The sequence below is a fragment of the Natrix helvetica genome (genome assembly GCF_964273705.1).
Source record: "Natrix helvetica genome assembly, chromosome: 1".
Lineage (NCBI taxonomy): Eukaryota > Metazoa > Chordata > Lepidosauria > Squamata > Natricidae > Natrix > Natrix helvetica.
Genome location: NC_138548.1, coordinates 203,556,128 through 203,583,212, shown reverse-complemented (window position 1 = coordinate 203,583,212; position 27,085 = coordinate 203,556,128). Strand labels below are relative to the sequence as shown.

The 27,085-nt window shown below is 42.7% G+C and overlaps 2 protein-coding genes across 5 annotated transcripts; one reads left to right on the top strand and one right to left on the bottom strand.

Annotated features, from left to right (window-relative positions):
* Positions 1 to 153: 153 nt before the first annotated feature.
* Positions 154 to 12,485, bottom strand: LOC309393033 (ER membrane protein complex subunit 3-like). The gene is made up of 8 exons (XM_081954763.1): positions 12,191 to 12,485; positions 10,161 to 10,218; positions 9,286 to 9,379; positions 3,726 to 3,830; positions 2,884 to 2,965; positions 2,678 to 2,757; positions 1,568 to 1,647; positions 154 to 820 (listed from the first exon to the last, which is right to left on the bottom strand). Exons 1-8 carry the CDS (start codon positions 12,346 to 12,348, stop codon positions 710 to 712), a joined length of 768 nt encoding a protein of 255 aa, XP_081810889.1. The 5' UTR covers positions 12,349 to 12,485; the 3' UTR covers positions 154 to 709.
* On the top strand, positions 12,382 to 25,972 carry UXT (ubiquitously expressed prefoldin like chaperone). 4 transcript variants are annotated; one of them, XM_081954799.1, is made up of 7 exons: positions 12,382 to 12,532; positions 13,398 to 13,516; positions 13,650 to 13,731; positions 13,888 to 13,955; positions 23,651 to 23,758; positions 25,135 to 25,198; positions 25,628 to 25,972. In XM_081954799.1, exons 2-7 carry the CDS (start codon positions 13,431 to 13,433, stop codon positions 25,691 to 25,693), a joined length of 474 nt encoding a protein of 157 aa, XP_081810925.1. In that variant the 5' UTR covers positions 12,382 to 12,532; positions 13,398 to 13,430; the 3' UTR covers positions 25,694 to 25,972. The 4 variants fall into 4 exon arrangements, with proteins under 4 accessions (XP_081810925.1, XP_081810928.1, XP_081810927.1 ...); XM_081954802.1 differs by lacking the exon at positions 12,382 to 12,532 and adding an exon at positions 12,599 to 12,617; XM_081954801.1 differs by lacking the exon at positions 12,382 to 12,532 and adding an exon at positions 12,728 to 13,179.
* The last annotated feature ends 1,113 nt before the right edge of the window (positions 25,973 to 27,085 follow it).

The window sequence follows — 27,085 nt, the reverse complement described above, 5'->3', positions numbered from 1 at the left end:
TCTCTTTTCCCTTGGTATTGTCCCTTACAGGATGCACACGGAGTACATTTTTGCCTTGCTTTATTCCCCTTTGGGGGGCTTTGAACCAAGGTCTGTAATGATTTGTTTTCTTTCTATTTTGCTTCGGTCAGTACAAACCAAGAACATCCACATCTGCTAAGCTTCTCAGCTCACATCAGGCAATTGTACCCCCTAAGAGTTTCAATCTAGATATCCCTCTTGCTAGAGATAACTCTGTTGTGCCCACAAAGAGTTATTTCAGTGCTGTGCTAAAAGTATTTAAACTTGGTGTCTAGTTAGCACCTCTTAGAATCTGTCCCTGAACAGATAACGATCGGGCAGGAAGAGTTGCAGCTACCTTGGTTTATTACTCAGTATTCTGCAATACCATATACATTAAATTTCTACCTGAAGCCTCCGGATACATTTATCACATTTTTTCCTCTTGCTGCACACCAGGAAATGGCAGCAGACACTATTCCAGGCTTCAGCTCTTCACAAGGTCTCTAAAACCATTTCCTGATCAGACTGATGATCATTGATTTTCAGCCCTGTCAGTGCCTTTTGCCATTTAAGTCAAGCACAGCTTCACAACTTTAGCACACCATGCACAATAGGTGATCCTTGGCCACCAATTCGTAGTGATGAGCAGAGCATCTCTGGGCACTGCCATTCTGTAGGACTGTACTCCAGAGTGGACTGATAGAGCTCAATCTGGCGTGGACATCCCGGTCAACTTGAGGTCCTGTGATATCAGCTGTTCCTCAACATCCTGAAGTGCCCAGTGGTGAGAGACCAATTCCAAGGCTTCCCACTCAGCCTGAAAGAAAAGAAAGGGTTTGTTGGTAATTTACGAATCCATGCTGTAACTCTCAAGTACTATTATATCCACCAATGCACTACCATCTTACAAGAGTGGCAGAATCGAAGCCCAGGCTTCAAATTAAATGACTTTCAGTAGATTTAGTTTTCACATTAAGAAAAATTGCACGTCTTGGAAGAATGTTTTTTCTTTTAATGGTGAGTGGGAAGAATGCCCAATTATTCAGAAAAAGGGGGAAAGGTTTTAAGTATTTTAAAGTATTTGGAAGCACCTGTGTCTAGTGCAGGTAATACCACCCATTTGCTACCTACTGACAGGGTGTTTCGTGATAGCCATGCCTTCCTTGGAAGGCATTTTATGAAGACATTTGCTTTCAAAAATCCCATCTTCCCATTTCCTGGAAAAGATTACCTGTTCCTGTTCTACATTAATCCAACATAATTTGTGGTGGTTGTTTTTTTACTATAGTTTTGATTTATATGAAATAAGTTTGCTTTCTCATCCATTGTTGGAATATGTTCCTGACAGAGCATATTCTGATCTAAAGGAAATTTTGACAATCATAATAAAACAGAAGTTCACACAATGAATTGAAAACCTATGATCCTCTACGGCCTTTATAGAAGCCCGGTCAATATAGATAATGGTGAGGGATCTTGGGAGTTGTAGTTTGGTAATAGCTGGTTCCCTGCACCTGTCTTAATGTTTTTCAGTAGAATTATTCAGTAGAATAAAGAACCTTACTTTGAAGGCCTTGTTGGGATCTGGTGGAGCAGGAATATCCGGGCCCATGAACTGAACTTCGAGCAATAGCTGACTTGGCTCTGCAGTGAAGGAAAGAAAGGTAAGTGCGAATATGTGAGAATGAAAGCCTACTTAGGCTAACTGGTAAGCAAATATTCTGCCAGAGGCAGAATGGAAACTTAATATCAAGACACTCAGCAGATCACATTTTATTAAGTGTAAGGTTTCTACATTATAGAAGAGTTAAGTTTATTAGGAGAGCACGAGAAGCCAGGGGAACATGTGGAAACTATAATTGCCTAGTGAGATTTACTCTATGTGTGTATCTTGAATCTGAGACTACAGAATACTAGAAAGGTTTCCCCCATTATGACAGACTGTTATAGCTATCCTTGAAATTATTTCTCTGTAATTATAAGGACAAAACAATTATAAAGTGCACATTCATAACTGGATAAGATGTACTCTTAAGAAAATTAGAATGAAGGTATTACTGAATGCTGGCTGGATATTTTCTTTTGGGAAAAGAATAAGTCAAAACAATCTTGAAATATTGAATCTTGCTTGAAAAGGTAGTAGAGACTAGACTGAAAGTTGAAATAAATAAAACTTAGTTCTTATGCTGCACTCATAAGATGGTTTACTTAACCCAATTGCTAGATTCACACGACACATGAACCATAAGTAATCATGCAAGCTAAATCCATAGCACAGGCTAAGCTAAAATGTGATTGGCTTAGTTTGTGATTCAATGCATCAAGTGAGCTTTTATTATGCCACAAAGGAAGGTGGCAGATGCTGTTCTGCAAATAGGACTTGTAGGAGGCACAGCATCCTATTTCTGTAACCATTTACAAAGCTAGATCTGAAAGCCAGACCTGACAATGTAGTAAGTTAGGAACAATTCAAACTCCATTTAAGGCTACATTGTCCCCCTCTAGCATTCTCATTATTCAACTCTACTGTTTACGGAATGTTTTCTTCCTGTTTTCTATGCAACCATGAAGTTGGGAGTTGCAAGCGTTGTATCCGGGTCTCTTAAGGTTAGCTTGCTCACTTGAAAGGCTACTAAGCCCACACATGGGTCCCTCCCTATGAACAATTTCTCACCAGGATCCTCTCTCAGAACGTGCTTGTATATTTTGCGGAGTCCAAAGACGTTGAGGAAATACCAGGATGCCGAACTCACCCTGGGAAAAGAAGAGTTTTCAGTAACTATCCTGAACAGCCTTCTTGCTCACCAATCCACAACCAATGTCTTCTTCCCATCCTGCCGCCCAAAGGACTGGCTAGACCTGGGGCAGATGGCGGCTTACCATGAGGGATCCATGGAAGGCAGGTTAATTCCACGCTGCAACATGGGCTTGAATCGCAGGGTCAAGGGGAAGGGAACCTTAGCTAGAAGGTTGGAGGGAGAGGGATTAGAGTTGCCTCTCCCTCCAAATTCTACTCTCACCATTCAATCCCCAGCTCCCCAACCTTTCCAAACTGCTGTTCCTTGTTGCTTTAGATATGACACCCATATCCAGATCAGATGAAAATTTCTACTAAAACTGCTGGACCACGTACCCCTTGCTGCTTTGTTTCCCAAGGCATTCCAAACCTGACCCTTATGTTGCTACAATGGTAATGCCACATTCTTTTTCCTGTATTATAAATTAACACAGGGCGGTGTATGGCTATCCTAAAATTCAAGGTAGAAGTAAACAAAGTGAACCTCCTGATTTATGGTTCAGATGCCGCAGTAGCCATTCCCAGGCTGTGCCTTTCAGGTGTACTGAGCTAGCTTGCTGGCTGAATAGTCCTGGGAAATGAGGTCTCAGCATATCTGGACGACAACAAGCAACCAATCACCTGCATTTCTACATTTGTAACAATATAAAACTAGGTGTACCTCACGGACCAGCTAAACTAAGAACTGTAAACCACATGGTACATTAGCAAAGTTATTGGCGCGGTCATCTTGCTCTCCTCATCATTTCACTATTTTAATTAAAATGGTTCTATTTCAATAGTGTTGCAGGCTGTAATCATTTTAACTCAATATTCACAAGCCCGAAGGTCATTGGAGACATTGAATAACAGAGGATATCAAATAAATAGGAAACTATACACAAAATGCTTTGTCACCTCCCCTCACTGATTCCCCTCCACTCACTAGCCACAAAGCCAGAGAAGGCCCAGTTGATCCAGCCTCCAATGAGAATCATGGGCAGAACATCGATAAGGTTGCCCTTCATCATCTCTGTAACCATTGTGGGATCTAAAGGAAAGGGAAAGGAAGTGTTGAATTAGAGCCCTCACCATATTTAACAATAGAGAAAAAACTGCAGAATATTTAAAGCACATTAAAGTGGGCCTCCAAGTCAACTTTCACTCAGGCCTATTTTTAAAGTTTTGATCTGTGGTGGTTTGCGTTTGGGTAATCCCTACTGTACTTAAATATTACAATACAGGGATGGGGGGTGGCAATTTTGAACCATGGTAACCAAGGAAAGTGTTTTGGTGCCCCAAGGAGCTCTCTTCTTCTTGGAAGAATCTAGTCAAACACAAATGTATTTAATTAGCCTAATACACAGACCACCCAAGTCTGCTAGTTGCAGAGTATGGGCTATGTTTGCAAGCAGTTAAGCATAAGTCCTACACTAAAGCACTTATTTTAGTTGACAGATTAGGAATTATTTAGGGCCCGGATATGAAACTTCGGAGATTGATATTTAATGGCCGGAACGATGGCAAAAATTAAAGTTAGTGTTGTGTACTTAAAATTGAATACTGTAGTTACTGAATTACTGTAGTTACAGTAATTGAATACTGTAAGTACTGCTGTCATGTACTTAACAACCTATGAGAGAGGTTTTGGAGAGGTGACTGAGTCTACACTGAAAATTTCTAAAAGCTATGTGTCTCTGCCTTAGGAAAAATAAATTGCCTGGAGCCTCTAGGCCTATTGTGAAGTTTGGCAATGCCCTTCCTCCTTTTCCAGTTGGTGCTAATGTAAGAAGACATCTTGACAAAAATGATCCAAAGAAGCAGCAATCTGCTTACATTCCCAGGCATTTCAGACGGTTCCCCCCCCAATAAGATCGATAAGAAGACTGAGGAAAGGTGACAAAGATTAGATGAAGGATAAGGAAACCAGACTCGGTGGCAGAACAATGGAGGACATGCGCAGGAGGCAGCGTAAATTGGGCATGTTTTTTGTATGTACTATATAGAGGAAGGCAGGTTTGAAACTTTGCATCCCAATAAGGCTAAGAAAGCCATCTCCTAGAGCAGCCCTTGAAACCTGCTGTCAGTCAAGATGACGAATCAAAAGATGGAATGGAATTGCTCCCTGCTCTGAATCTTGTCTTTTACCAAAGCCTCATTTCTTTTTGCAGGGACAATCATGTACCTTAGCCTAATTTAGTAATATATAATTTAATGTTTATATTCCAAAGAATGTGTATGACAATATGTATAAGATAAGAGCAAATGACTTGAGAAGAGGAAGACCATGTCTATATGGTTGGAGGATCCTCAATTAGATGGAAAAAGAGTGAAATTTTTAAAATGACAATTATAAAGCAGTGAAATTATGGTGGAGGCAAGGATACTGAATAGTTTAACATCAGCTAAATTTACCTTCTCTTATGTCTTAGTCCTTTAGCATACTATTTTGTATTATTTTTCTATGTTATCTATTGCTGTGCTTCCCTCAAAAGGGAATGGGGGATGGGTGTGACTATCCAATAGGACAGTGATGGTGAACCTATGGCATGCGTGCCACAAGTGGCACACGGAGCCATTTGTCAGGGCACGTGAGGCGCTGCCCAGCACGCATGCGCGCACTGGCCAGCTGAGTTCACCTTTTTAAAAGCTATTTTTCGCCTTCCCCAGGCTCCAGAGGCTTTATAGGAGCCTGGGGAGGGCGAAAAGAGCCCCCCCCCCCCCCGGAGGCTTCAGGGACCGTCCCTGAAGCCTTCGGAACGCTTAAAACGACCCTCCGAGCAACCCGGAAGTCACCTCCGGTTTGCTCGGAGGGTGGTTTTAAGCGCTCCAAAGGCTTCAGGGAAGCCTCCGGATGGTCCCTGAAGCCTCCAGAGGGCCTCCGGCGGGTCAGGGTAGGCTCTTTTCGCCCTCCCCAGGCTCCTATAAAGCCCCTGGAGCCCAGGGAGGGCGAAAAAAGCATGTAAAAATGGGGAGGGTCGCGTGTTGTGCGCGCATTATGGGTGCGGCACGCCCACACTCGACCCCCCCTGCGCTCCTCCCACTTGTGGCACACGAGCCAAAAAAGGTTCGCTATCACTGCAATAGGACCTCAAATATATAATCCTATCAGTATGATAAGGAAAACTGCAGTATGATTTCTGTATTAGGAATGGGTGCAGTGAGCAAACTGGAAGCAGAGCAATTTTCCTATTTACCTACTGAATTAAAAGCAAAGGGAAATCTCAACCAACCATTCACTAGATTTCTCATTCTCTAAGTCATGGCAAAATCAGTGTTTGGAAGGATGAAAGTCTAATAGAGAATACACATTCAAATGGATGCCCCTACAAAACATGGAGTGTAATCCTTGTGAACCTTCTTGATAGCCTTCTGCCACACAGAATACAGAAACATTTTCCATAACAGAATCGACAAGAGATCCTTTAGACAACATAGTTTAATGCCTCCCACCCCTCTTATGGGGGAGCCTTGGCTGGTTTATGTAACAGTGACAACAGCAAGAAGGGTGGTAATAGAGCTGGTTCTGTAAACTATTTTGAGAAAGCTTCAATAGTAGACGTATACATCAGCTGGCTGGGGAATTCTGGGAAATCCACATATCTTAAAATGGCCAATTTTGAAAAACACTGATATATGTCAAAAATGTTACAGTCAATATTGATACCCAAAACTGAGACTCTTTCTACGGATAACAATCTTTTGAACTAGGGCAGGAAATGGCAAAAACTTAAGGTGAGTCCACTTAAGGTGCTTCTGCTACCCCCTCTGAGTACAAACCAGTCATACAACCAGGCTTGTGGTTATGGGGGATTTCAACCTGCCGTCGACGGGAGCAGCGTCTGAGGTGGCTCGGGAGTTCATGGCTTCCATGACAGCCATGGGCCTGACCCAGTTAATTCAGGGCCCCACACACGAAGGTGGCCACACATTGGACCTTGTTTTTGTATCTGAGCAGTGGACGAGTGATCTGGGTATAGGGGACTTTGTTGTTACACCCCTGTCATGGTCAGATCACTCATGTCTCCGGCTGGACTTCCCTGGCGCTACCCCCCACCGCGAGGAGGCGGGACCAGATGGTCCAAGCTGGTACCGCCCCAAGCACCTGATGGAGCCGGATAGGTTCCAGACGGAGCTTGGGCCATTACCTGTAGCCCTGACCAGCGCTCGGTCAGAGGACCTAGCGGCCGCCTGGAATAGGGCGGCGGCTGGGGCCTTGGACCGGGTTGCGCCGGGTTGCGCCTTTGCGACCTCTCCTGCGGCAGCGACCCACTCTGGCTCCTTGGTATACCGTGGAGCTGAGGGTGATGAAGCGCCATAGGAGACGTCTAGAGAGCAGGTGGAGGTCCTCACGCTCCGAATCTGATCGAACACAGGTAAGAGCCTACTTACGGACCTACCTTGTGGCATTAAGGGCGGCCAAACGTAGATATTGCGCTGCTCTTATTGCGTCCGCGGATAACCGCCCTGCCGCCCTGTTTAGGGTGACCCGCTCCCTCTTGTCACAGAGGACGCAGGGGGCACCCTTGCAGGGCAGAGCAGAGGAGTTTGGGGAATATCTGCAGGATAAAGTCGCTCAGATCCGGAGCGGATGGGCCCCCCTCAGTGGACCGGACGGGCCGCCAACAGCGAGTCTTGTGAGACCATCCTGGGAGGAGTTTGATTCTGTTGCCCCCGAGGATTTGGATAGGTTGCGTGGACGGCTGCGACCCACCACATGTTTAATGGACCCGTGTCCCTCCTGGTTGGTACTGGCATCTTGGGAGGTGACCCGAGGCTGGCTTCTGGGCCTGGTGAATGCCTCATTGGGTGAGGGATCCTTACCAACCGCCTTGAAGAAGGCGGTGGTGAGGCCCTTACTTAAGAGGCCTTCACTCGACCCAATGGAGCTAGCTAACTATCGTCCAGTCTCCAACCTTCCGTTTCTAGCGAAGGTTGTTGAGAATGTGGTGGCGCAGCAGTTTCCACGACACCTTGACGAATCCGAGTATCTAGACTCACGCCAGTCCGGCTTCCGACCCGGGCACAGCACAGAGACATCCTTGGTCGCGTTGGTTGATGATCTCTGGAGGGCCAGAGATAGAGGTTGTTCCTCTATCCTGGTCCTATTAGACCTCTCGGCGGCTTTTGATACCATCGACCATGGTATCCTATTGCGCCGGTTGGAGGGGATAGGAGTCGGAGGTACCGTTTTGCGGTGGTTCGGCTCCTACCTCTCCGATCGGAGGCAATGTGTGTTGACAGGGGGACAGAGGTCGACCCCGAGGCCACTCACTTGTGGAGTGCCACAGGGGTCGGTCCTCTCGCCTCTCCTGTTCAACACATATGTGAAGCCGCTGGGTGAGATCATCCGTGGTTTTGGGGTTGAGTATCACCTCTACGCTGATGATACTCAGCTGTATATTTCAACCCCAAACCACCCCAACGAGGCTGTCGAAGTGATGTCTCGGTGCTTGGAAGCCGTCGGGGTCTGGATGGGGGGCAACAGACTTAAACTCAACCCCTCCAAGACCGAGTGGCTGTGGCTACCGGCACCTCGGTTCAGCCAGCTGATTCCATCGCTGGCCATAGGGGGCGAACAATTGCCCCCTGTGGAACGGGCGCGCAATTTGGGCGTCCTCCTTGATGCCCGGCTGTCAATGGATGACCATGTGGCAGCCGTGGCGAGGGGGGCGTTCCACCAGGTTCGCCTGGTGCGCCAATTGCGCCCCCTACTGGACCGGGATGCCCTACGCACGGTCACTCATGCGCTGGTGACGTCCCGCCTGGATTACTGCAACGCTCTCTACATGGGGCTGCCCTTGGGACGCGCCCGGAGACTGCAGTTAGTTCAGAACGCAGCCGCGCGGGCTGTGATGGGGAGTACGAGGTACTCCCACGTAACACCTCTCCTGCGCGAGCAGCACTGGCTACCTGTGGTTTTTCAGGTGCGTTTCAAGGTGCTGATTACCATCTTTAAAGCGCTCCATGGCACGGGACCTAGTTACTTGCGGGATCGCATCCTCCCACATACATCCCTGCGGCCAATTCGCTCACACAGGGAGGGACTTCTCCTGGTGCCGTCCACTAGGCAATGCCAACGGGCGACACCAAGGAGTAGGGCCTTCTCTGTGATGGGCCCAACCCTCTGGAATGACCTCCCCCCCGACATTAAAACCACTTCTGACCTCCGCTCCTTCCGGCAAAAATTGAAGACTCACCTGTTCCGATTAGCAGGCCTGGCATAATTACAACTGTCCCTCCTGGCAAATGTATTATTATCTGGTTATCTTAGGGGTTTTTTAATTTGTTGTGTCTGTTTTAGGGATTTAAAACTTATATTTATATTAGCTTTGTACAGTTCTTTTAATTGCATTTTAACCTCCTCCAAACTGTACATATTTAACTTTTTATTGTATTTTGTGATATTCTCTATGGACTGTACACCGCCCCGAGTCCCTTCTGGGAGAGGGGGCGGTCTAGAAGCACCAAATATAAATAAATAAATAAATATAAATACTTGTTACCTGTCAGCGGGTTTCGGGACTGCAGTTTGCGTTTAGTTTTGCAAAAGAAGCCATTCTCAGAATTATTGAAGTAATGCTTGCGCATAAGAAATCCCTGGAAAAAATAAAAAGGTGACAAAACTTGAGTTGAAATTCTTTTCTGTTCAGAAAAGAAAAATACACATAGTTCATGTTGACAATCTCATTTATAAATTTACCTTTATTTAGAGTTGCTTACAGTACCTCTCTTGCATTCTATTTGAAATCTTTAGCATACCTTACTTATAGGTAGAGCACTGTTGTAGGTTTGCCTTCAGCTAGTCTCTTAAAGTTCAATCCTATCCATCTAGATGTAGAAAGCAATTCCAGATAAGCACATAAGTTCATATAGTCTGTAGTGCCATATTATGATGAATGTCATTTTAATTTGGGTCAGGTGGATAGGGAGATGCATAGGCAAAGGTCAAATACTAATATAAGTATGCTGATTAAAATAATAATATTACCAGAGCAACCTACAAAACAAGAACAACCTTAAATAACACCAGCAATAAGTCTAACAATTCTAGAATCTCGGAAGACAGTGACAATATAGAAGTTAAAATAAAGTTCATTGAAAAAGTCATCCAAAAACAGTCTTGGTCCAGGAACAGCTGTTATCCAAGAGAACCTGAGGTAAGTATCACAAAACAACAGCAGGAGCAGCAAAATCCACTTTGGTTATGTTTGTTAGTTCATTCTGCATCCTTAGCAAAGTTTTGGTTTTGATAGGAACAAGCACATGCAGCTTGAAATGCTGGGAGATATCTTCATGCCAAGAAGCTTCTGATGGGCATCTGCCAAAATCTGTCTAAGGAATAGGGGTGTTCAAGAATAGGCTGACTTCATTCTCTCACCTGGTGAGTTAGGAACCGTCCATTTTCTCTCAAGAGGCGGCTGCGAGTCAGAATTTGCCTGACAGATAGAGCACTCAAGTTCAGTTGTAATACTAATAAAGTTTGTTAGCCCAAGAGATTATCTCATGTGCAAATCCGGATATATCATCAAACCACACTTTGTTCCCCCACACACAATCTACCTGTATACAGTTGCTTAAGGCAGCATTTTAAAGGCACTGATGAAGTAGTCTATGAAATTTAATTGGTCCCTTAGAATCCCATGCAATATTATAGACATTGTAGGAGAAAAGCTTTGTTGGTTTCAAAAATGAGAAGTCCTTTTAATAAAATGTGATAGTTTTAAAAGGTGCTACCAAACTCCTTGATTTTTGCAGTATTATGAGAACTGTTGCATGATTCCTACTGTGACTTCCCCTTTATGTTTTTGTAGTAGTTAGTTGACATGGTTCCAATGTCATCAACATGACACTGGAAATAGGCAATTAAAAAACATGCAAGGCTTCTTTGCCTCCAGTATTCTTCATGATCAGCGAAATAACTCTACTCAAGAAGTATATTTTACAACAGCTTCATATAGGTGTCATGAAGTCAGCATCCTTTACATGGGATATCATTGGAAGCCACTTGGGGAACTGCAGTTGCATTATGGAGACATTTATTATAAGTCATTTAAAAACACAATGGGATTGCCTTGAATCTTCACAAAAGTATATAATACATAGCTGAAAATATCTACATGTTTCCATGAATCTTTCAAAAGAAATATCCCCAATAGGGAGTACAACACTTGTGTTTCTTTAAAAGGGGGGAAGGGAAATGCAAAGAATATTGAAATAAAAATGTTCATATTCTTCATTTTCTCTTACATTTAATGCACCAATTATAAATCATTACCAGGATGTGCAAGCTTGTATTTTTTTTCTACATCTGGAATGAGAACTGTTTTTTTAAAAAGAATGAGCTAATGTTCCTGATGTTTGAGCTTGATTGTAGCCTGCTGAAAATCCACTTTTCACAAAGACACCATGAAGAAAAAAGTGGTATGTTCTTTAGTGTTTTTGAGGAAGTTTGTGGAAGACAGTTTAAGAAATACAGGTTTATGCTGATATCTTGAAGTTTAATATCTGCTTATTCTTAGCTGAGAACCATCAAAAAGAAAAAGGCTGTTGCTCCCTAATGTAAACATTATGGAATTCTTTTTACGTATGGTCTCTCTTCAACTTTCCCCCCACTTTTTCAGGAAAGATGAAAAATATGCTAGTTTCAGACTGACTAAAAGACGGGCAGGCCATGAGTCTGTTTAATGTTGTATTTATTGCTGCTGGTGGGCATTTTCATTGTATATTAGCACTAGATTTATATTAAACTGAGTTAGGCATTGAGCACAGGTAGTCCTCGACTTATGACCACAATTGAGCCCAATATTTATGTTGTTAAGCGAGACTTTGAGTTTTGTCCCATTTACAACCTTTCTTGCCATAGTTGTTAAGTCAATCCCTGCTGTTGATGAGTTAGTAACCCAATTGTTATGTAAATCTGGTTTTCCCATTGACTTGGCTAGTGAAAAGGTTGCAAAAGGCAACCACATTACCTTGGGGCACAGCAATGGTCCTAAGTATGAGCCCAGTGCCAAGCCTCTGGATTTTGATCACATGATCACGGGAACCAGTTTGGCTTTCTAGTTTTGGCATATTGGCTGGGGAATTCTGGGACTTGAAGTCCACAAGTCTGAAACTTGCCTAGTTTGAAACAAAACCAGGCAAGAGAAAAGTAGCAACCCCGCCAAGAATTGACGGAAAATTCTTGACGGGGTTACTACTTATTTCTTGCCCGGTTGTTTTCAAACTGGGCAACCTTGAGACGTTGTGGACTTCAAGTCCCAGAATTCCCCCACCAGAATGCCAAAAGTGCCACAGAATCGTTGGACTTTCAACCGTTCCAGCGAGGTCGCGCATCTCACCTCCCCCCGCCCGATGCTTTGGAACGTCGGCGCGTCCTTCGCGACACCCCCACCTCCCGCGACTCACGTGTCTTGCAGTTGCTCAGGCCAGGCCGGCTCGCGCTCGCCGCGCAGCAACTTCGCCACGCGCAGGCGCAGAATCCCCACAGCCATCGCGATCCAGGCCACGGGCAGCAGAATCCAGAAGCGAATGGAAGGGTCCAGCCGCAGATCCGGCACCGTCATCGAGCGCGCGCGAGAGAGACCGCGGAATCAAAGAAAGAGCCTCCTTAATCATTGAGGCGAGCCGGGCTGCAACGAGACGAAGGCGGCGGGAACGCCTATCAACCGGAAGTACCTTTCACTTCCGGTGTCATGTTTATGTACCTGACGTCTCGAGAGCCCGAATGAAAACTGGAGGGAGGCTCGGGTAAAGGAGGAATGGCCGCCCTCACATTGCTATCAGAAGCGATAGCGATTATTCCCCCCCCCCTCCCTGAAAACATGGCAGCAGGGTAGTTGCCCTAAATTGGTGCCCCTCTCCCTATTCCCGGCCACTATTGGAAACTTAAAACGCCCTCACATCTGGAAGTTCACCAGGTTGGGCGAGGCTGCCCCATAATTAAATTGGGAAAATAAAACCACTTGATTTCTCAGACGCCGAGCCGACAGGAACCGCCTCCTGTCTTAGAGCGGGAAAAGAAGAGCGTTGCTTTAATTTTTCTGCCTCGGGCAACCTCCCCCCTAATTTGGCGGCTTTCACTGGATACATAAAGCTGCTATGGGTCGGGTGGAGGGGGGCAACAGTTTCTCCCTCCTGGCTCCCTTCTTTTCTGACGTGCTTGGAAGCGAGCTTGAGTCCGAGGAGAGACTTAACCTCGTTTTTAAAGTCGTAGGACCCTGGATGTAGAGAAGGGACGGGGCTCCTTGGTGCTGCTGCTTGTAGGGCGACGCTTCGGAGCTGCTTTTCTACCTTTTGTAGATTGCATGCTTGCGTTTTCGAGAAAGGATAAGGAATTCTGCCCTGTCCTTATTGTACCTAAATGTGCATTTCTGGGTTTCATGGGCTGACCTGGGGTAAATATTCAAATTAGATAATTATAAAAAATGCCGAAAAGGGGGAAATGATGGGGAGAAAAATGGGCTGTATTTGCCTACAGGGTTTTTGCAGGCAACACAAAATATCATTTGCAAAAGCAGGTCCGGTGGACTAACTTTCCAAAATCTCTTTCTTTCTTTATTTCCTGGTTATACATATTCTTTTTTCCAATTAACTTTATTACTTTCCACTCCAGGATCTATTTACTAATATTTTTGGTGGAACTCTCATGGTGATGCTTAGTGAACAGCAGCTACAAGAGAAGGTGCTTCAATATGAAGCATTTATCAGTGATGTTTTGCAGAGAGACCTTAAGTGAGTGATTTTTAAAAATACTTTCCAAATCCTCCTTTTAACTACCTCACTGCAGTTAACCCATCATATGTCATGCTTTCTAAGTCTCTTAGTCATTGATATAGATATTTCAGACATTGATATTTCCCTACAGGAAAGTGTTGGAGCAGCGAGATGAGCTTTATGAAAAGATTGCTCAGTATTTGCAACTCAAGAACATTATTGAACGTTTACAGGTAATTCAAAACTCTTTTCAACTACTTGATTTATGAAATATACTGTTTATACTTTTCAACCTTGTGATGTAGTAGTACCCTGTTGTAGTAGACACTAGGTAGGAGATAAGAATTAAGAGCTGCGGTGCCCCAGGTAAATTTGTTATTTTCTTTTAGGAAACAGGAAGCCAGGAGCTGAAAACTCAAGTGGATCTAGGCTGCCATTTTTATGTCAATGCAGAAGTGTGAGTAGCTCACTGATCTTCCATGTATTCAATATCATATAACGTTCTAGTCTTTTATGCTTTTTTATATGTTCTGCAACTTTTGAGAAATTCAGTTAAAAATACTATTTTTATGCCTTTCATAAGAACCAACTGGTAAAATCGCAGTAGTTGAAATGAGACAGCGGGCTATTTAGTCCATTCTCTCTTGCAAGAGAAGTGATCTTTGTGTATCTACTAGCAGTTAAGTTTGTTGTAGTGGCAGTCAAATCAATTGTGACAGTTTATTCATCAATTATTTAATTTTCTTCATGATTGAGAAGAAGGCTGCACTTCTTCAAAGACTGCCAATCATACAAATGCTAAAGTCTAAAGGATTTAATAAAGATAAATAGAAATGATAATATTCTTGTAGTGAGATTAGATATACAAATACACTTTGAAATTTATAAGTGATTATTGGTGATTCTTCTTCTTCATAAAACTAATATGATCTACCTGTGTGTGAATGATAGGTTTGAAGGATTTCAGCTATTAAAGAGTATCTGGTGGAGGATAAACAAATTGCATGCTGGATTAATATTTATCTGAACTGGCATCCTGTTTTTCACAGTGATTGACTATGAAGTCAGTGAAAAGAATAAAAACACTATAGCTTCTTGTATTATTATTCTTTGGCTGATATGATTTTATTTATGACCAAAAGGCCCAAAAGCAAGTTATAAATATAATTAATTTGGAATTAGATAAAACAATTTAACAAATAAAATATTTAATAATGATTACATAATACACTTAAATTCCAACTCATTGTTCATTTAAGGACTGCTAAAAGTTACAAGGCACTAAAAAAAGTGACTTAGGACCATTTTTCACTTTTACAGCCTTTGTCCCATGGTCATGTGATTAAACTTCAGATGCTTGGCAACTGGTTCATACTTATGACCATTGCTGTGTCCCAAGGTCATGTGATCACCTACATTTGTCAACATTTTGACAAGCAAAATCAATGGGGAAGCCAGATTCACTTAACAACCGTGCTAACTTATCAATTGCAGTGATTCATTTAACAAAGAAGGTCATAAAATGGGGCAAAACTCATTTAACAAATGTCTCAACACATATTTTGAGCTTAGTTGTGGTTGTAAGTCAAGGACTATCTGTACTCAAAATATCTTGTCTTGGTTTGGATTTTAAAATAGGCCAGGTAACTTCCTTCCATTCCTAAAAATATTTAAAAAAATATTCATACTAGAATAGTATATTTTTATAACTGTCATAATTAATAACCACTGATAGTTTCAGTCTTCACAGATTTATCTATTTCTTATTGAAAACTATTTTTCTGCCTTGACTCTCCCACCTTTGAATGCCCCTATATCAGTGATGGCAAACCTTTTTGGCACCGAGTGGCCAAACTGGAATGTGTGCATGCATGTGAGGCAGGAGCGCCGGAAACCTGAAAACCAGCTGGCCAGTGTGCATGCCTATTTTTTGGCCGTTTTCAGGTTGTTTTTAGGACTGTTTTTAGCCCCAAAATAGCTGAAAAATGGCCTAAAAATGGCCTGTTTTGGGCCATTTGGGGGGCGTTTTTTGCACTGTTTTCAGGGGCATTTTTGGAGTCAAAAATGGCCTGAAACTGTGCCAGAAAATGCCCTAAAAATGCCCTGGAAAATGGATGTGTATACCGGAAACCAGAAGAGCAGCTGACGACTGTGTGCGTGCCCACAGAGAGGTCTCTGTGTGCCACCTCTGGCACATGTGCCATAGGTTCGCCGTCATGACCCTATATTCTAATATTATATAACCTGATTTATAATATAACAAGGAATCTATATATCTTCTCATGGCCCAATCTTATTATTATTTTCTTAACCTGAAACACTTGTCAAAAGGTTGAAATACATTTTATTAGGAAAAAACCAAGAAAATTAAATTTTTCTTCTTTAAATGTAAGGAAAGAATAGCGTAATAGGGTTCCTAAATTAAATTTTTGAAAGTAATCTCTGCTAGGTTCTTGTAAATGGTTTCCTTTTTGGTTAGGCTGTCATAGGACAGCTGTAAAGGCTGAAACCTATTTACAGGGCACCATTTATATACTGTATGCTGTAATTTACAGCCTAATCCCCAAACAAGACATCCAGATCCTTTCTAAAACCTTAATTTTCATGTTGTGTTGCATGAGAAAGCTCTAAGTGAAGTGTGAAAAATGATTTAATCAAAGATTTTTGTTGGACTAATGGGCAAATCTGCTGAGGAGATTGCCTGCAATTTCTCTGAATGATTTGGACTTTTAGTTCTCCATCCCCTCAATCAAGAAACATGCTCAGAATGATGAGTCATGCACTCAGGCTATTCTTAGTGGTAAAACATTCTGGAGAAAACTCTTTGGGCTGCACAATAAAATGTTTTTAGGTTCAGGGTTTTAAAAAAATACTTACTATACATATACATTTATGGCACTTTCTTAGTTTTACCTCCCAGGGATTTATTTTATTTTAGGGTTTGGGGTTTTAATTGTGATGTTTTTAGGTATTTATTTCTTAGTACAGCCTATCTCCCCCTCCAAATGTATTTTAAATGTAGCTTAAATGTATTTAATTATTATGACTGGTTTTATTGTATTGACTGTCCACCGCCCCGAGTCCCTTTTTGGGAGAGGGGCGGTCTAAAAATCTAAGAAATAATAAAATATAAAAAAATAATAATATAAATATTTGTTAAATATATATGCGGCCCATCTTGCTGTCTAAGGCGACTGCTAGTTTAGGAAGTATTTTTTTTTAACAAATGGTGTTAGAAATGAAAAGAAGATGGAACACTGAAAAAAGGCAAAGTCAGAAGAGAGACAAGCAGTGAAAGTCTTGTCTTTTCTCTTGACTCCCCCCCACCCCATCTGTCAGAATATGCGTCTGAATGGAGTTAACTCTCTTAACCAAATTTCCCTATAAATAAAAAATATTAACATTTCATTTTTCAGCCTGGGAAAATATGATATAAAAATGTTCTCTGCTTTTCCCTAAATATTAGTGTTATGAAATCTACAACTTCATTACGAATGGATGATGATGATGATTTGTGGATATTTTATCCCCAGATGAACTCATTCTTGGTTAAGAACAAAAGGTTGTGCATTGAAAGATAATGTGCAGAAAGAGAGCCAAATTTAGGCTGCTTTCCCACTAGCATTGCCCAGTATAAAGACAGGTGGCTGAGTGTGAAGTAACACTTCTTTCTTTCCTCTTCCTAATAGCAAAGGGCCAAGGATAGTGTGAACACACATTAACTGTAAGCAGAAAGAGATTGTGTTTGCCAAACAAAAACACAATGATGAAAAGCTGGCATCCTGTATAAGAATGAAAAATATTTAACAAAGATAGACAATTGTTGATGAATAATAATAATAATAATCTCTCAGGGCTTATAGATTGATTAATTAGCATACATTGTCTTTAAAATAAGTTAACTCTATTTGTTGTTGACTTAACAACAAGAATTGGGACATGAATTTCTATCAGAGCAGATGTTAAAGTGAGTCATCATGTCACCAGACCTGGGTTTACATTTTACCTATATTGGGTAAAAATAAACCACCATTTTAGTTAAGCAAATCCAGCTTCCCCAATTGACTTTTTTTGCCAGAAACCAGCTGGGAAGATCACAAATTGTGATCATGTGACTGGAGGATGCTGTGACAGTCATGTGAGAGGACAAATTGTAAATCATTTTTTCCAAGGCTATCGTAACTTTGAACCATCACTAAATGATTGTAAGCCAAAGATTACCTGTAATTGCTATCTTCAAATACAACCCATACACATGAGCATGTTTCTCTTTCTACATGATGTGGGGATGGTGGAGCTTCCCTGGGAAGGGGAGAGGAAAGAAAAAAGATGAAAACTGGATGGAGATAAGACAAGGGGAAGAAATAGCTGGGAAGAACAGAAGAGAAATAAACCCTGTTGAAACATTACAAAAATCCTTCCATTTCCTACCATCCAGTCAGAGTTGAAGAAACTTCTTGAATGAGAAGTGATACGTCTTCAAAGAAAAACAAAGTCCAGTTGCCTCTTGAAAAAGGACCTTTGAGATTACAAAAAGGGCTAAATTTACCAGGCAGATTGTTATTGCACTCTATTGTACGTCTTGCCTATTCTTTTCAACTGTTTCTTCTTTTATCATCCCTGAATGTTGAGGCACCCTTAAAAGGTATTGGTGGTTTAATGGACAGCATGGTGCTCTCTTTCTATATCATCCTACAGTAGTACAAATGTAATATATTAGAAAGTTAACTTTACACGTACCGGTATATATGTATGGGAGTAGAGAAGTACAACAGTTTATAGAAAACAATCTACAAGATCAACTCTCTTTCACTTTGCTTTCCTGCTCTTAGATCTTTTTTCCTCTTGTAGGAAAAAAAATTAATCCATCCCATCTATTTTCCTGTTATCGTAGAGACAGCAGCCAGACTGGGTATGCTCCGTCCATTAACCAATCGGATTGAGTCTACACTTATGATGTCATCAGGCCCTTGTGGCTCCTCCCCAGTTTTTAGACTCAGTCCAACCTGGACTGGCTGTGAGAATTGATCTCTCCTCCAAATTATTTAATTATATCTTTAATTGGTGAATTTTTCAAAAAAAAAAATGTTCTTCCTTTAAATTGGTTCCTTAATCCTTTATTCTACAAATTGGAGGGAACTTCAAAACTGATCTCTGGCTGACTCTCCTCGTCTGATTGCCTGCGGCCACGAGTTCGCTCAGGAAGCCTGCCTTGCAATCAGATCGGCCAGCTCACGAGCTACGGCTCCACGGCTGTTTCCCCGCGGCGCTCCTTGATACTGGGCACTCGGAGGGACGCGTGATCGGCCATATAGCGCGCAGCAGTTCCAGGCGAGGCTGCTGGCCATTCTGCAGATCGCCTGGCCACACTTAGTAGCGGTGGCAAATTTTGTCGGTCAGAAAAGCCCGCGAAGATAGTGGTGGCCATTTTGAGGCTCGGAAAAGCCTCAGAAAAAAAAAGTCGGCCATTTTGGACGCTTTAAAAAAGGTGTGAACTCTACAGCAGCCGTTTGGAGTGCCCAGCAATGCAGGATCCCCCCAGGTGGACGGGATCAGGAGCGCCTGGCCAGCAAACGGGTGAGACCGTTGCCTATCTTATTGGGGTGTTGATTTATGTTGGGGGAAATGGCTGATCCAGTTATGGATACGAATGCAGGACTAGAGGACGCAGGGCCATCAGGAGCAAAGAGCAGCAGGAAGAGGCAAGCCAAAGAGGCCCCTTCCTCAGGAGTAAACCCCAAGGTCTCTAAAGCGACTACCAGAAGAGCGCAGGCAGAAGGCCCTTGAGAAAGAATTTCAGAGGGCCCAAAAACAACAACATTGTCTAAGTGCCCAGCCCTCCCTCCGAGGATCACCAAGTGGCGTCCCCAGCTCCACCTGTTTTGCCTCCCATGGGCCCTGACACCCGCCTCCCCCGGCCTATTCAGAAGGGGAATTGTCTTCTTCGGAATCCTTGTCTTCGATGGAACCTGACAACAGAGGCAATTTCTTTGATGTCCCTCTCAAGAGGGAGCACACCTTTGAACAGGCTTCCCTCCCGGTTATACATGGCTCTCGGGGGGCCCCACACCATGTACACCTCTCCTGCTGATACGGCAAACATCATTGCTGAAACCATTAAACAGGTCATGGATGCTGTCCTACAACAGCAACCCCAACCTGCTCTATCACATGGCCATAAGCATAAATCATCTGCTGCGGCTCAGCAATCTGATCCCTCTGCCTCTACTTCTCAGGCCTCAATTGGCAGGGAGCAAGATAATCTGCGGGACTCAGACCTGTCTGATGACGAGGTGGTCACCCCAGATATCCCTGCCTTTACCGGATTATTCAAAACTGATAGTTTCAACTCCCTTCTATTTAAGGCCATTAAAGCTGCTAACTTAACCATCTTCTGCTTCAGCTTCTACTTCACAGGATAAACAGGCAGAACTGGCTTCAACTGAGGGTCCCAGTACCACATTCACCGAACCCACGGTGGAAAAAGAGGTGACCCCTGTTCCTAAGATACTCTGAACGTCTTCCAGAAGCAGTGGAAATCTCCAGGTACGGGCCCACAGCCAACCAACCTTGACAAACGTCTCTACAACATTGCACCAGACCTCACCACGTTCTTCGAGACTCCCCCAGTGAACACACCGGTTGCAGCCCTGTCTTCACCTACTGTAGTCGCTAGAGCCCCTGAGGAGATTCTCAAGCCTGAGGAGAAAAGGTCAGATCAAACCTTAGTCAAAAACTATCAGACTGGGGCCTGGGCTGTTAGGGTCTCTACGGCCACTTCCTTTTTCTCTAGGGAGGCCCTGGTTTGGATTGAACAGCTTCAGGAGCGCATTGCTCCTACTGACACTAGATCACATAAGGATCTCAACAAGATCAGGGCAGCAGTTGAATTTGCGGCTGATTCTTCCCTTAATGCTGCTAGATTCATTTCTAAAGCCATGGCTTCTTCGGTCACGGCCAGGCGTCTGCTTTGGCTCAAGCCATGGCAGGTGGATGTCTGTACCAAATGGCGCCTAGCAGCCTCCCCTTTCAGTGGCACCCAATTATTTGGTAATCCCTTAGACCCGTACCTCACAGAATCTAAAGACAAGTGCAAGGTCCTTTCATCCATCTACAAGAAACAGGTCAGTCGGCCCGCTCCCTTCTATAGGAGGTCACTCTTTTGACCGGCAGACGGGGGGCCTTCCTTCCCCCAGCCACAACGCAAATCCTACACAGGGATCTCACCAGGACAGGTCCAATAGAAACACACAGCGTTTCCCCTCCAAGAAATCTTACCGTGGAGGAGGCAACCACCATTTTTCACGTAGGAAATGACTATCTGGACTATCTTCCGATCGGAGGCCGCCTGATGTTCTTTGCCCACCGCTGGGAGGAGACCACAACAGACAATTGGGTACTCAAAACTGTCAAATTTGGTCTCATGCTAGAATTCCTCTCCATTCCCCAGGAACATTTCGTGCCATGCCCGGTCTCGGATGTCCTCGCAAGAGAGCACTGATGGAACAGGCCATTCAGCACCTGTTGGAGATCCGGGCCATCCAACTGGTTCCTCCCCATCAGGAAGGGCGGGGTTTTTATTCCTGCCTGTTTGTGGTACCAAAGAATTCCGGGGGATGGAGAGCAATTTTAGATCTAAAAACACTGAACCGCCACATTGTCTATCGGCAGTTCAAAATGCATTCTCTGCACACCATCCTCCGAGCGATCAGGAAAGGCGACTTCCTCACATCGGTAGACTTGACCGAAGCTTACCTTCATATCCCCATCTTCATAGAACACCAAAAATATCTCTGCTTCTCCTATGGGGGGAGGCACTTCCAGTACCGAGCTCTTCCGTTCGGTCTATCCTCTGCTCCCAAGGTTTTCACAAAAGTACTGGCAGCACTGGCCACCCACATCAGGTCATCCCCAGTTTGGATTCTCTGTTACCTGGATGACATCCTCTTGTTGTCCAAGTCTCCGGTTCAGGCAGAAAGAGATCTCACCATTCACAACTTGCGGAATCATGGGTTCGGGGTGAATCTCAAAAAAACTCACCTCGTTCCCAGCACTCGCCTTCTCCACCTTGGGGTCTTGATAGACACCATGGCAGAGGGGGTGTTCCTATCCAATGACCGCATTCTCAGGCTGAGGGAACTTGTCAGGAAGGTGCTATGTCTACGCAAGGCATCCCTTCTTCTCTTCCAAGTCTTGGGCAAGATGGTATCCTGCTTCGGGATTGTCCCGTGGGCCAGGTTTCACAGCAGGAGCCTTCAATGGTTCATGCTTCCACATCAAAAGGCCGACAGGGGCAGCTCTCCCCTCAGGGTCCCCCTTCCCAGACAGGTGTTACACTCTCAAATGGTGGCAGTCCCCGGCAATTTTGCAAGGGATTTTATTCAGGGAGCTGTGCCGTCTCACACTTACGACGGACACAGGTCTGACAGGATGTGGGGCACACATGCAGGACCTAGTGGCTCAGGGTCAGTAGTCCCTCGAAGAGAGCCAAAACAGCATAAATTGGCTAGAATTGTGGGTGGTTCGTCTCGCCTTCATAGAACATTCATAGCAAAGGTCAATAGCTGTTTCCACCAAGGTCAGGAGTTGACCTTATCTGATTTCTGTCCGTCTCCCCGTCATGAGAGGGAGCAAAAGTGGCACACTCTTGACGTACGTCGTGCCCTCAAGATCTACATCGACCGCACCCCTCGTTCCACCGCATGGAAGCTCTCTTCATCTTCTTTCGCCAGGCCTCCTTGGGTACCAAGGCTTCATTGTCTAGTCTGGGGCGCTGGATAAGAGCCTGTATTAAACTGTCTTATGAACTTCAATCCATACAGGTCCCTGCAAACATTACAGCTCACTCTACACGCAGCGCTGCGACATCTGCAGCTTGGTCCACTTAAGCCACCTTGTAAGAAGTTTGCCGGGCGGCCACCTGGGCGTCTCCCACAGTCTTCATACGTCATTACAATTTGGACAAATATGCTTCGGCTGACGTGGACTTTGGGCGCAGGGCGCTGCAACAAGTGCTTGTGCCCTAATGGACCTTTTTTACAATTTCCCACCCTAGTGGATAGCCCAGTCTTGGTATGTCCCAGTCTGGCTGCTGTCTCTACGATAACAGGAAAATGGGCATTGATCCTTACCTAATATGCTCACTTTCTGGTAAGAGTAGAGACAGCAACCAGCCCCGCCTTGGTATGGGTCACGTGAGGGGATTCCTTATGCGGAGGAGAGAGAGAGAGAGATACAGTGACTATGGACTTTCACTTTTTGCTCACAATTCTCACTTGAGTCTATAGTTTTCCTCATCTGAAACTGGGGAGGAGCCACAAGGGCTCAATGACATCATATGTGTAGACTCAGTCCGATTGGTTAATGGACAGAGCATAGCCAGTCTGGCTGCCAGAAAATGAGCATATCAGGTAAGGACCAACACCCATTTTGTTACTTTCGGTTATACTATACTGCTATCACCCAAATATTTCAAAACTGGAAAAAGAAACACTGAATGCATGGCAGTATTTAGCTGGCATTGACTAATCCAAAAAATGCTATATAGGAACAGATCTGGATAATATTTGGATAGGAAACAACCAGGAAATCCTGGATCTGGAAGCTAGATAGTGAAGCTTGAAAAAAATTCCCAGATAAAGACAGTGGCAAACCATTTCCATTTTGCTTCCAACAGAGCTAATATTCATGTAATTACCAAGAAGTTGATCTCAACTGAAGGAAATCTTTACTGTACTACATTGTATGCTTTGTTTACTATACTCCATTTTTTTCTTGGTTCATTAACTAATTTCAGTATATTCTACCTCAACATGGTATATTTTACATTTCAAATCTTCCTAATGTCTGCCAGTTTAGCTTTCATGAAGAAAATAGGAAGAGATGACTCATTTTCTCTGAGATATATTTGCATTGTTTTAAATAATATAAACTGTGATTGGATTTACATAATATGCAACTACGATTTCCTTAGCCTTTATTAAAGAAATCATAAATGGTTAGATCTGTACAATTCAAAATGAAACAAACTCATGTAATTTAGCAGAACGTGACCTGATCTTTTATACTCAGCAGAATAACAGTTTCTATTTTGGTTATCTCTGTGGCTGCATTAAATGCCAATTGTATTCAGTTTCCTTTTCCTGCCTATAGGCCTGATACATCCACCATGTTTGTAGCTCTGGGTTATGGGTTCTTTGTGGAGCTGACTCTACCAGAGGCGCTAACCTTCATTGAGAAGAAGACGAAGTTGCTTAATGAGTAAGTAGAAGAACTTATTCTTTATATTTTCTATTCCCACCTCATTACTGAAAGATGATTTGCTCTGTTATGTCCTATTTGATAAAACCTAGGGTTAGTATGCTTCCCTATTTTCTGGCTGCTATAAGCAGAACACGCTTCTTGAATGTATGTACAAGATGAGACTATATTATAGTATAGCCATTTTTTAAAATAAATATTTGATTCAGTAGATCCATGTATTCTTTTAGCGCATGTACATATTATTGACTTAACATAGTTAATAGTCACTCTGGCATAGAAAAATCTGCAGTTTGTATTGTTGTGCATGAGGCTAAGAATCTGACAGTCATCGGCCATCACAGAAATAACATTCACAGGGTTTGGAAAGAATGTCATCGCATGTTCTATTCTGTTTATTGGATTTATTGGATGTAAATTAATGTAAACTCAGTGCATCTTTATGGTATTGGTATACATTTCATGCAGCTATATATCATTAGTCATGGCTACAACTTTATAAAGTGGTACTGTATTTATAAAGTGAGGAGATTGAAAGGACAAGGAGGTTGCAAGTGTATGATTAGAAGCAAGATTGGCTCCTAAAGTGGTTTTCAGTGCAGTTTCTGAATTTGAAACTTATGGAGTATAATTTTGCTAATTGGATTATATCCTTAAATACTAGCCATTAGTGGGAATATTTTTTCTAAATTCTTTCCTCCTGTTCAGATCACGCTTCCAGTCAGCTGGCTCGCAAAATAACTTACAATAATGCAATTATCCACTGCATTTAAAAAGTGTCTTTCTATAAGTGTAAAGGCAATTTCCAACCACAGATGATGGAAAATAGATCATTTGTGAAATAGGAATGGTAACTGAATTGTAATGATAACCAAACTAAATGTAAACCAAACCACAATTAAAATGACTTCTCCGCAGTGTAGAATTGGAAATGAGCAGTGAAGTAACATCAATAACTTGGATACTTTTGAAAATGCGAGACCCAATTCTGTGGGTGAGCCTGAATTCTGTGCAGCTACATTCTGCATCATAGCTGGACATGTCCTCTTTTTACTTCGATTGGCTCCAGCAAACTATAAAATATTGAGCCGAGCAAGCATAGATGAAGTCTCTTGTGCAGAAAAAATATATGTCCTCCTTTTCTTTTGTGCAGCTTAATCCATGTTTGTATTCAGTGGAGTTTGAACTTTGATGGGTTCATATAGGATTGCATTCTTATTCATATTCAGATAAATTTTCCAGCATGCACTATAAAAACAGGTCCTCCCTGTATGCCATATTGTCTTCATCAATGGGCGATCAAGAGCTGTTATGGTTTACCAGGCCAACCCTTCCTTCTCCATTATCTCCTGTGGATTTTTTCTGTTTTTTGACAGGCTCAGTGAAACTCTTACTAAAGATTCTGCCAGAATAAAAGCCAATATCCGGATGGTTTTAGAGGTAATGGGATGTGGTCAGCAAAGTTTTTACTGTTGGGGGAGAAATGGGGAGATGTGGCAGATGGCATTCATTCTTCTGGCAAGCAGAGAAAGAAATGACGGTGGGTTGGAACTAGACTTGAAGAAAAGAGTAATTGTGCAGAATTAGTAAGAACTGCTCTTTCCTAGGCTACTGTTCTGACTTTCCCAAGCTGCAATGTTGGCAGGTATGTTGGATGGCTATTTCCATCTTCCATAACTAGTGTGATGATGTACCATACAGGCTGAAGAGGTTAGGTGCTTTTGTCCCACATCAGATCAAAAAAGCTCCTTTATGAAATAAAGAGGATATTTTTTTTCTTATATAGTTTGGGATCGTGATTATGCTACAAAAGAAAATAAAAGGAATCAGTAGAGAAACCTGAATCTCATCTTCTTTTTCTTTCCAAAGGGATTACGTGAACTGCAAGGTTTCAAAGATCTGCCTGAGGAGAACAGAAGCGATGTTTTCCTTTAGGTATTCATCTTCTGTGATCCACAGGGAGTAATTTTGGTTTTCTAGAAGAAAATTGGATTGGATTTTTTGCTGCAGTAGGGATTGCATGCATGAGGAGAAACTGGTGAAAGAGACACAGTGGCATGAGGTGACATGGGGAGACACAGTGACATGGGGAAGAACAACTCCACTTTTAGTGAGGGTGTTAGGCTCTTTGAACTTCCTCCCATGTCTGGTTCCAATTTTAGTGTTTCATTTTAAAAATAATTGTATTAATAAAGATTATGTATTTGTACTGGATTCTGGACTCTTGTCTTCCTTCCATTTTCAGTATCTGTTCCATTAAGTTGTGTTTTAATTTATAAGAATAGCCTCTGCTTTTACTTGTGCAAAGTTGACATCTTTACTTTTTCCTCGTTTATTTTATGTTTATAACCTTTTCTTCCTATCAAAATAAATAAAATATAAAAAATAAAAATAAGATATGTATGATTTATAGAAAGATTTCATGAACTTTTTGATACAATAGAACAATCTTGGTATTACGATTATTTATTGCCTTTTTGATAATGGAATTTTAACATAGAAGAGAGGACCTCCCTTTCAAAATGTAACTACCATCAATCATACACTTCAGTTGTATTCTTCAAGTTAACACCCTGGGAAAAAAAACCTGCAATGCAATGCCCTCATACAGCATTTGGAATATTGTGAATACTTACCACATTTGATAAAGGATAAGGCCAGGCTAGAAATACAATGCCTCCAAATACCTCTTGCAGAAGGACAGAGTGGAGAAGTGAATGAGGGGTATGTCTCCATCTCCATCTTGCAAACATTCCAAAGGTATCTTGACTGGCTACTGGGAGAAACAAAGAAGCTGACAAAATTGGCCTTGACCATATCCAGCAGAGCTACTGTTACCTTAATAGGATTTTTTCCTGTCCTGATTATAAAATACTGATAAATCAAAAACAGATAATTGGGAGGAAGGGATGAGTTGGGGCTGATTTACCTGCTCCTTACTCTAGTGACTCAGTGTCCTTTCATATAACACACTTCACTTAAGAGTTAGCCCATTTTCTAGGTGGACTTTGCCTTTTTATCACAACTTTCATAGCTCAATTTGATCAACATTAACCCATACATTGTTCAAATAGGCTAGGTTACCCAATATGTTAAGCCACACTCAGGAAACAAAATCTAATGCAGTAGAAATTATTCTACTGTATACAAGCTTAACACGTGCAAATGCACCTGTTCAGCATTTAGCTGACCGCTTAAGTGTAGTCTCTGAATAAACCCAGTAGATTGATCTAATAGTGCTACTGAAGGATATGCAAAGTATTGCAATTTTGGAGTGAACCATGCATAGACCTGTGGCTTGCATGGCTATTACTGGTAGTTAAGTAA

Excerpts from the sequence above, each read along its gene's own strand:
- UXT (XM_081954799.1), top strand. The coding sequence starts at position 13,431 with ATGGTGATGCTTAGTGAACAGCAGCTACAAGAGAAGGTGCTTCAATAT. Across the intron at positions 13,732-13,887 it reads ACATTATTGAACGTTTACAG|GAAACAGGAAGCCAGGAGCT; the intron begins GTAATTCAAAAC and ends ATTTTCTTTTAG. Across the intron at positions 25,199-25,627 it reads ATATCCGGATGGTTTTAGAG|GGATTACGTGAACTGCAAGG; the intron begins GTAATGGGATGT and ends TTCTTTCCAAAG.
- LOC309393033 (XM_081954763.1), bottom strand. The coding sequence starts at position 12,348 with ATGACGGTGCCGGATCTGCGGCTGGACCCTTCCATTCGCTTCTGGATT. Across the intron at positions 3,831-9,285 it reads GTCCCGAAACCCGCTGACAG|ATCCCACAATGGTTACAGAG; the intron begins GTAACAAGTATT and ends CCTTTCCTTTAG. Across the intron at positions 821-1,567 it reads ATCCCAACAAGGCCTTCAAA|GCTGAGTGGGAAGCCTTGGA; the intron begins GTAAGGTTCTTT and ends CTTTTCTTTCAG.